Source organism: Phragmites australis, chromosome 10 (assembly GCF_958298935.1).
Source record: "Phragmites australis chromosome 10, lpPhrAust1.1, whole genome shotgun sequence".
Classification (NCBI taxonomy): Eukaryota; Viridiplantae; Streptophyta; class Magnoliopsida; order Poales; family Poaceae; genus Phragmites; species Phragmites australis.
This window is the reverse complement of record NC_084930.1, coordinates 25,918,600-25,929,004: the sequence shown is the minus strand read 5'-3', so window position 1 is coordinate 25,929,004 and position 10,405 is coordinate 25,918,600. Positions and strand designations below refer to the sequence as shown.

At 46.3% G+C, this 10,405-nt stretch overlaps 1 protein-coding gene across 1 annotated transcript; it reads right to left on the bottom strand.

Moving 5' to 3' along the window:
• Nucleotides 1-4,954: 4,954 nt before the first annotated feature.
• LOC133930476 (transcription factor TGAL3-like) lies at nt 4,955-8,160 on the bottom strand. The gene is made up of 10 exons (XM_062377130.1): nt 7,937-8,160; nt 7,677-7,756; nt 7,516-7,586; nt 7,232-7,435; nt 7,065-7,142; nt 6,891-6,950; nt 6,214-6,291; nt 6,067-6,116; nt 5,434-5,962; nt 4,955-5,338 (listed from the first exon to the last, which is right to left on the bottom strand). The coding sequence occupies exons 1-10, from the start codon at nt 7,960-7,962 to the stop codon at nt 5,192-5,194; spliced, it is 1,323 nt and encodes a 440-aa protein (XP_062233114.1). The 5' UTR covers nt 7,963-8,160; the 3' UTR covers nt 4,955-5,191.
• Between the last annotated feature and the right edge of the window lie 2,245 nt (nt 8,161-10,405).

Below are 10,405 nucleotides of genomic sequence, written 5' to 3'. Positions count from 1 at the left end.
AAGAAAGGACATTCTCGGGAGAGAGTGCTCAGGGAGGCGAACCGCGACCCCCGAGCACTCGGTACCCCGACGACCCAGGGAGCCCCTTGGCAGTGGCCCCCGAGGGGCCCACCGATGAGTTGCCAGCCAGTCAAAGGCCCAAGGCCGCATTTAAAGAGCGTGCGTGGCCTGTCACCTCCAACTGCTCCCGCCGCGCTCAGCGTCAGTTCCTGCCACGTTCTGGCAGAGGGGCGTGGGGTTATTAATTGCACGGGTCCCATCCCGTGCCATCCGGCCCGTCTTGGGATAACGTTGTAAGGGCCGAGACGTTCCATCTGCCGCGCTGCTGTGGCAGGGGAACAAGACAGGGCGGGCACGCCGGGCCGCTCTGCGGCTGCCCGATGGGCCATCTCCACGGCGCCCGTTGCCAGTGCATTTATGGTGACGAATGACCGAGCGTGCGACACATTTTCCACCCCCGGTCACTTCGCCCAGAGAAAATGATGACACACTTTCCATTTATGGTGTCTCAGAACTCGTGCTCCCCCTCCCGTTCGGGGCACGCTACTGCCGACGGGTATTTAAAGCAACCGGCGGCACAGAAGGAAAGGTCAGGCCAAAAGAGAAAGAAGAGAGCTCAGTAGTGTGGAAAAACACAGCACCAGAGAAACAACGGCTAAGAAGTGAACAACACGAGACAGGCTGAAGAACAAAGAGCCCCAGGCTCTAAGATAGACCAACATTATTGTAACCAGCAACATCCTTGAGGGACTTCCTCAGGACATTTATAGTATCCATACAGGAGTAGGGTGTTACGCCTTCGTGCGGCCCGAACCTGTCTAAACACCAGTGCATTTACTCCTTTCCGTATTAGATCATTCCGCACCACCGGCCATCGCATTCATACCCATTTATTTCTTAGGCGAACATATTCAGGATCATCCCCCCGGCCGAATCTCTAAAAAGGGGTCCCCCAGGATCCCTGCGATAAGAGTTCACCCTCCGATAGTTACCCTTATATAGAGTAGGTAGTTGTGGCATGTGTTAGAGATCTTAGGGAATCTAGCCATGTGTTGGAATCGAGTCACAGTCGCGCAGTTTCCAATCATGGTCGTGGAGTTTCCCAGCAATGGTACACGAACCGAGTAATTGCTCTTTGCGCATAACATTTAGTGAATAGACTTTTCAGTGCTACCCCTAATAGGCCGACATAGTCTAACGAATAGACTTTTCAGTGATACCCCTAATAGGACGGTGTAGTCTAGTCAATAGGCTTTTCAGTGCTGCCACATATATCCACTACTGCCACCACTGGGACTTCTTCTATATAAACAATACGCAATCGATTTTCTACTCAAACATATCCTAGCCTCGAATTAAATAGAGACAATGGCATATTTGACTTGTACTGTGTTATCATCTCCTAAATGTGTGAATCTCAATATGTACTAGCAGTAGCTGGGATTTACCTATCACGTAACATTTCCCATATGTATCATAGGAGTAATGCTTTTCCTATGTTGGAAACAATTGTGCCTCTTTTCGATTGTGCACCAAGAAGGAAAACCAACATAGTACTTTAATATAAGACACTAATCATCACATTGATTACACATGAAGGTCACAAAAAGTTTATAACATAGTACGTTAATATAAGACACTAACCATATACCCATCGAACTGCTTAGCATGTCAAGCCTTTCAATAGGTAATCTTATATTTGAACTATCACGTTGATGAACGAGCATTCCATGTCCCGCGTCTGAATAATCTCAATGAACAATTCATTTGCAACTAGTGCAGCAGTGATGTTGCAGTGCTTTTGACCTACATTGTGTAGCCTACAACTGTGTTGAACCACTTTAGATGCTACCCATTGGATCGAATGCTTTGGCTTATATGCATGAACATAAAAGATGCATCTAGGAGTTTGGCACTCGACACTGTACTTTTCTGGGCTCAAGATAGTAACTCAGACCTCACTGCGTAATGTCACTACACACTGTGTCACTGCATCCTTCATTTCAGACAAATTGGGGAAGACCTGATTGAGATGAACTATACTCCCAAGTGGAATCATAGTTCTCCATAACTTGAATCCTCGCATTGTCAGGCCAGTTCCATTGATCTGGAATGTCAGTACTACAGAATTCATTATCATCAGCAGCAGCATCATCATCATCATCATCATCATTATCATCTCCCCCTATATTTACAGATTGCATTAAACCTTCTTCCTCATGGATTGTGTTACGATCTATATTCTCAACCTCAACAACAGTTTCTTCAATTTCCTCCCCTGTGTCAACCTAACCCTCAACATGTCCAGCCTGCCTATCCTCACTCGACAATGTGTGCTCCTGCCTATCCTCTTCTTCTACCAGTGTCGATGCACTGCTACTGTCATACACTTCTCTTAGACATGCTTGCACTAGCATATTATACTCAGCCTCATGCTGCCTACACCATTTCAACCAATTATTCGTCAGACACTCTGGCTTTAACTCCAAAAAACTAGATCGAAAGTACGAGTCCATATGCATTGTACCGTAACAGAATAAATATCAGGGTCCAACTAAAAATATCAGGTGAACCACATTATCATCTCCTTCATTCTTGTATCCTCAGGGTTTGGATGCTCAATAAGGGTAAACAGAAAATTGTTCAAATCAACACCAGATGGGCTATTCCAAATTTAACTATTTTCATAGAAAACTCTAAAACTTATAGGGTTTGATATAACTGCGACATAAAAAATTTATCAACTTATCTTCCCGTTAATTACAAATTAAATTCTTCTAAACCTAATTTCAGTTGTACTACATAGATGCATAACAAGAGACTACTAAAATTTTCTAAATCTAAAAGAATATTATAAAGAAAACAAATAAATTTTACTTACAAATTTCTAAGGCTTATAACGTTTCACATATCTGTGATATGACATAATTTACAACAAACTAAAAAATATTCTTAGACTAAATTAAAATTTATTGCGACTAAGACTATATCAGTACAAATATTCTATAAATTCAAAATTCAATATTTATAACATACAACAAATATTGTAAATTAAATTGTACATCTACATGATAACAAAACTTAATCTAGAATTTCTATCCCCACTCATTTTTTCCTAAAGTAAATATTGCATCCTACGTATATCTAAATTATTTCTACATACATCTAAAACTAACAAATATTTCTACATAATTTATATATACATCTAAATTTGTTCTCCTACTCAATTATCCTAATACAAATTATTTCTACATACTTCTAAAATTAACAAATATTGCTACATACATCTAAAACAAGCAAATATCTAATTAATATTATATAACCTAAACTAACAAAAATATACTAAAATTTTCTTTTACCTTCCTCCTTCCTTCTCCCTTCTACCTCCTTCCTACCCTTTCCTCTCCTCCTTCTCTCCTCTCTTCTTCTTCCCTCTTCTTTCTCCTTCCTCTCCTCTCCCAAGTCGGCCAAATGCCTACTCGTGGTAAGTCGGAACCGACAGGCGGATTAAAGACGAGGTGCGCACACACATGCCATCAGTGGGCAATTTTTGCTCTCCCAGCGTGTGAAAACTTGGATTCGCACTACTGACACCAGAAAAGGTATTTTCGCTTACTCGTGAAACGAAATCTAGAGTTTTGCTCATCTAAAGAGCCAAAACTAGAATTTTTGCTATTTTGATATAAAAAATATTTTTACACTTTAAAAGTGCAAAAAATAGATTTGGCTCTTTGGATGAGCGATAGGAGGTTATTTTTGTAATTTTTCAAATTTATATAATATTTCTGTAATTTCCCTACAAAACAATATTAGTAAAAAAATCCGCTAGTGCTCTTATAATTTTCATCTACCAGACGTGTCACTTTCAACTGCCGTTTTTATTTTATTAAGAAAACTATCAACTGCCACTTTTTACTTAAACATGACATCACTTGCTAAGCACAGATACTCTTCAATGGATTGATAAGATTTCTATAATTTCTAATGTGCAGATTTGTCAGGATCACGATGCTGGGTAAAATCAGCGGCCATTGGGTGTAGCATCATACAATTTAAAAGATCATGATGCCACCGCATTTTTGTACGATATGAACGGAAACCAACCAAAATTCCTTTCCCAAAACTAGCTAGGCCTGCGTTCCCAACTACTGCCAGCAGGAGAGATGGCAACGGATAAAATACGTATAGATAGATGATGTCTAGATTCGTATCCGTGAGTGGATTTCTAAACACGTGCCCACGTCTGTTACCTATCACGGGTAAGAAATGTTACCCGTGCCGAGCGGGTTTGTGAGTAATTAGATTATGTTTATAAGTAATTAGAGCGAGTTTATATATCTAATGATGATTTTATATATAAGATAATTAGAACGGGTTTTCGGGTATGTATTTTTCTTGTCCATAAATTTTTACCCATCAAATTTATGATCAAACCCGTACCCGTACCTATAAAAAAACGTTGAAATCCAAATCCGTACCTATCGGCTTTCTTATCCACGGGCACACGGATAATTCCTACACGTTACCATCAGGAGCGGAAAGATGCGTCACAATCCAATCCGTGAGGCAGGCAGTCACCCACGGTCTCCAGCGGCAGTGAACCAGTGACCGATCACTCGTCAGTAGCCAATCAGGCAGTCGTGAGCACGCCGGCCGCGCAAGGCGCATGATTGCCGGTCCCAGCGCGTCGTCACGCTTGATTCCTCGGCGCAAGGCCGCCACCCAGCCCCGCGGGGCGCATCTCCGGCCGAGACGCCCGCCCCTCAAGCCGTCCCCACGGCCTCTTTATCATGCTCCCGCCGCGCGCGAACGGGGCCGGGCAGCATCGTCGGCCATGATGAGGCATCACTGGTGCCTCTGCAGCCTGCAGCTGCAGGTAGCTGTTTGCAGCCGCTGAGCCGCGGCCAAGAATTGGACAAACCTCTGCGCGTACAGGGGCACATACACTACGAGATACTATCATTCTTGCACGGTGGATCGACACGGTAGAATTTCGAAGGGATATACAAAATCTCCATTCGCACGAGTTCTGACTCTGAACTTCCTACGGTTACACTAGACTAGTAGTTGCTGAACTTCAGTTGGCAAGGACAACAGTATCCGTGACTGCACAATGAAATGCAGCTCTCAATCACAGAAATCCACATGTTCTCGCCCAGGGTGAGACTGAGGTCTCACGCACGTGAAATAGTCAATCCCTCGGCCTCGTCAGCCACAGGGAGCTCAACGCCCGGAGCCGCGAGAAGTAGTCGCTGATGACAAGCAGCGCGCGCGCCGTCTGCCGGGTGGTCAGGGTCCGGTGCATCTGCTGCAGCGTCTGCTGCCGCAGCAGGTCTGCCTGCGAATGCAAAACGCGATGAACTGTCAACGTTCCACCGATCGATGGGGGCGACATCGGACTGTGAGCACGGCGTGCGCTTGCTGCGTACGTACCTGACGGAGGAAGTTCTCGAGCGTGGCGAGCTTGGCCATCGCCATGGCCATCTGGCCCATGTAGTTGGTGATGTTGTCCGCAGGCGACGAAGGCCCGACCGCCGTGGCGGCGGAACTAAGCGTCTCCGCAAGCGTCTGCTGCAGGGCCTCCATCCCCTGCGACAGCGCGTCCTCGGCCTGCTGCGACGACTGCTGCAGGTTGCAGATGCCGACCAGCTGATGATCCGTCAGCGGCTCCAGGTGGCTCGCCACGACCTTGAGCAGCTCCGACGACCGGAACCCGCCCAGCCACATGAACAACCGCTCGCCGGGGCTCAGCCACATGCCCGACAGGACGTGGAACACATCCGTCTTCGTCGCCAGGCTCTTCAGCCGGAACACCTGGTCGTAGTGCACTATCACGGCGTCCACCAGGACGCACAGGTCGTCGTCACCGATCTGCGCGTTCGTGGCCATCCGGAGGTCGTTGATGAGACGCTGGTGGTCATCAAGCCACCGAGCGTACTCCAGATCGAACGCCAATACACCTGAAAAAACAGGAGTATATCCAGTTAGTTATTCATGATATTTGCGAACAAGTCGCACAGATGCCACGATGAAATGAAAAGTTGAGCAATGTATAGATCATTTCCTCCAGTCGAGTATCGGTGATCGCCTGAGCATCCACTTGCAATGAACATCCCCTGTAACAGATACCAAAGCCAGTAAACAATCAGCTATTCAGCTGACCAATTATTCGCTACAAAAGGGATTTTCCTACCAAAAATCACAGGAGCTTACCTGCTGCCTTGCCCTCCGCAGCTCTTGCTCAAGATGCGCCAGCTTGGACCGGCTGCTCTCCAACTGCTCAATGTATGCCTTCAAAACAAAATTTTTTGCAATGCTCAAGGGTGTCATGTCCTGAATATGTAAGTGCAAGTGGCAACAGAGGAAACATGATATTCTAAACTGTGAACAAAACGTAGTGAAGCCAAGACACTACACAACGAAACAAATTTCATTGTTTAATATGGCGAAAAAATAACAGTTTCCGAAAAAAAACGTTTCCTAAAATAACACATACCCAATAAGACCACAGATATGAAACGTTAACTGAACTATGGCCACAAAATTCACCAGGAAATGCTACCTCCTTAACCCTCTTTGAGTAAAAAATCATGCACTACATGCCTCCACACCCATTGTAACAAAAAAAAAAATTACAGTCTCTCCCTGAAGTCAAAACAATGCTCTGATATCCTTAAGAGGGAAGGAAAAATGCTCTAGCAGCATTTTTGTTGTCCTCTCTTTAGTTTACAAGAGGAGCACAAGATTGAGTCACTGCATAACAAAGAAAAAGCTAGCAAACAAGCAACACTTCTTAGAATGGAAGTGGCCATGCCAATTGCCTAAGTCCTCTCGAGAACAAATTAAGCACACCGCACTCAAAGAAACAAAATGGAATGTACAAAGATCACCTTCTTCCTCATCCGGCTTTTCCGGGCTGCCTCGCGGTTCTGCGCAAGCCTCCTCTGCGCCTGCCATGACAACGCAAACCACAAGCACCAGCACTTGTCAACAATTACACATCATACAATCACATTTGCAGCCTAGGTAATGTGAATTCTTCCCCATTGCATTCCATTGAGTACCTTTTGATCCCCTGGTCGTTCCTTGGACGCCGCCAACGAATCCTCATATCCGGCGACACGCTGCGTGATGGCTCCACCCTTCGTCAGCGCAATCACAACATATAAGGCACATACGCTTCATGGCAAGAACAAGAACAGAGGAACAAGCAAGCAAGAGCTCGGCGCACCATTTGGGCCTGGTGCTTGTCGCCGCTGTCGTCGACGTCGGTGGAGGCCGTGTCGGTGAGCGGGCTCGTGACGACGATGCCAGAGTCGCCCCAGTTCTCGAACTGCGCCGCGGCCGCGGCCGCCGCCCACGGCAGGCAGAACCGGCCGGCGTCCGTTGCCATCCCCGGCGCCACCATGCCCAGAGAAGCCGCTACTCCTCCATACTGCATCGAGACAACCTCCATCACAACCACACACAAATAAGCCGCAAGAATCGTCACAAGGAACACCCCAGTGAACTCACCGCGGCGGCGTGCGGCTGGACGAAGGTGGCGACGGTGAGGTTGCTGGAGGACTTGGAGCTGGGGTTGGGGCCTTCACATCGAAAGCAAGAACCATCAGAAAACACACATACACACATCCAAGATACGAACAAAAGGCGAAGGAAATAAAGAAGGGCGTTACTGCGCGGGAGGTCGGGAGGGAGAGGGAGGGCGCCGTCCCCGACGTGGTGGTATCCACCCGCGCCCTGCTCCGCCCTGCAGCTGCACCGCGCCGCGGCGCAAGAGACGCCCGAGCAAGGCAATAAAGCGTTAGCGAGCTGGACGCGCCGATCCAAGAGAACGAAGGCTCGCGCCACTAGAGAACCACGCAGGAGTAGGAGGCCGAAGGGGTGGTTGCCACTGTTTTTGGATGCTACGTGCCACCACGTGGAGCCTACTTACCTGAAGATGTGCGAAGGGTGATGCATCGGAGGACGGCGACAGGGAGCGAAGCGCTGGCAAGGTGACGACGAAGACGACGGCTGCTGCTGCGCCGTGCACCGTGGATGACTGGGTGTGAGCTAGGCTACCGAGACGACGCCGTGCATCTCTACCGGCCGGGTTATAACGGGAAGGAAGCGGCAGGGGAGGAGTATGGGCACGGCGCGAGAGAACTCATGCGGGAGATCGGATCAGAACGAGCGCGAGATCGATGGAAAGATACGATCAGGACGTGTCAATCGGTGTCAGGCCGGTTCTTCCATCAATCGGGAGTCACTCGGTCCATCAACGATCAGGCGTCAATCAGTCGTGGCAATGGAAATGCAGGGTGGCAGAGTGCAGTGGGCTTTTGTATCTGACGAGTGTGGTTGCGTTGCGTGTGTGAGGGGGGGTCCCGGGCCATGCATGTGGGTCGAGGAGCTTGAAGCCAGAGAAAGCTGGTGACTGAGTATTGACGACGATTGTGACTGGTTAGTGGTTAAGACTGGCCTACTTCTAAATAAAAAAGTAAAATGCAGTAGTTTTTTCTAAAACTTATCCTGCTGTGTTATTTATGTATAAATATTTTTAAAATATATTTTTAAACTATTAATTTGTCAAACCGAGTTAATTAGGAACACTAGATCTACGTAATCTCTCTGGATCTACGGGGTCGAGACTCAATGGACCGATTAAATATTTTGACTCTAGTAAAAATCGAAAAAGGAGTGAGAGGGGTGATATTGACTGACGGTTGATCGGAGGGCTGAACTAGGGAAGGGTACTAGGAGCACTAGCACACAATGGGGAACCGATTTGGTATCTTGACGGCGACATGCAGAGAGGAGAGCATGTCCAGCGACGAGAAAAAGCATCGACGGCCATTGACGGCTCAGGAGAGCTTCGCCAGTGGTAACACGGCGAAGGCGGGGTTGGTGATGGGTCTGAGCTGAATGAGGACACGCATGAGGATCCTTAGGCAAAGGGAAAGCTCACCATGGATCTCTTTGGCTTGGATAAGGGCTAGAGCGGTAGGTCGACAGTGAGGCGCAAAGGACGGTGGTCCAAGGCAGGGAAGATGGTCGCCGAGCTCGATTCTGTCGGTAGGAAGCGAATCCGGCTGGGAACTCGAGGGAGGGTGTAGGATCGAGAACGACAACTAGAGGGGGTGAATAGGCGACTTTTCAATTTCTTTCGAAACAGATGGTCTACTTATTTTTCACCTAACGCTCCTTAAAATGGACAAGCGGAAGTAAATAGAGAGAAACAAGAGAAAGAAACAAAACTTGAAAAAGCCGTGGCTCTCGTGGATGAAATATGAACCTTAGGTTTCATAGAGCACTAATCCATGAGTCATCACCACAAAGACAAGCAACCTGTAAAGAAAAACTTGAAACCAAATAAGATGGTCACCAGGTGAAGAAACTCTCAAGTTGGTGAATTAGATGCAAGTGAATACGAGACTTAAATTTGTACTATTATACACGCATTTTATGCTCCTAGCAATAAGAAGATTCAATTCACAAAGCTGGAAAGAGTACAGCTCAAAAAGAAAAAGAAAATTACAACCGAAAAAAAATATGCAAAAGAACCAATAGAGAGAATAGAATGAGGGAAATTCAAATATATGCGAAAATATAAATTTCATTACTCAAAACAGTCAATCCTATTTTAGACGGATTACAATAATTTTTTCCTCAAAAACTCTCATATATTATATAAGTTAAGCACTTATCTTACTCTGTTCTAAAACCCTAACACTAAGCTCTCAAATGCGTACCACAAGTAGCTCAAGTGGCTGGTTCAAACTCTCTCATAACTATACCCCCTCTATTTATAGGCATAAGAGGCTCAAATGGGTGGTACAAGGGGCTCAATGCCCTAGGTTTTCTAGCTTATTAACAAAATACCTCTCTTTTATAATACACTCCTACCTACTAACTTTAGCTAAAATGGCTTCATTAGGTCATGATTGTGATTTTGATGATCAATGATAATATAGTTAATGAGACTAATATGTTTGTCAAGAATATATGTTAGTAGGTCTCATGGATGCAATACATGAAGAAATCATAGTAGCCGGGATAAATTTGGACTGAATTGGAGAAGTCCTAGGAAGATTTACCTCACCAGATAGTCCGGTGCTCCAGGTGTTTGAACTCATCGGAGTATATTTGTCAAATGGAAGAGAGGCATGAAAATCTCACCGGAAGGTCCGGTGTTTGAGCAGAGTACTCACTAGAGCAATTCTTTCAGAGAAGGTGTTGAGGTGAAGAATATATCTCACCAGATAGTCCGGTGATCAGTGGAAGTTGCATCGGAGCATTTTCAGAGAAAAGAAGAAAAGGCTCAACCCACCAGATGGTCCGGTGTTGAGAAGGATTAATGCACCGGAGCATTATTACCATAGAAGGATGCAGCCGCTGAAAATCGAAGGTTCGATCCATCGGA

Coding starts and splice junctions, on each gene's coding strand:
- LOC133930476 (XM_062377130.1), bottom strand. CDS start 7,962: ATGCATCACCCTTCGCACATCTTCAG. Junction 7,757..7,936: donor CACCCTTCGCACATCTTCAG/GTAAGTAGGCTC, acceptor GGCGCGGTGCAG/CTGCAGGGCGGAGCAGGGCG. Junction 6,951..7,064: donor AACGACCAGGGGATCAAAAG/GTACTCAATGGA, acceptor TTGTCATGGCAG/GCGCAGAGGAGGCTTGCGCA.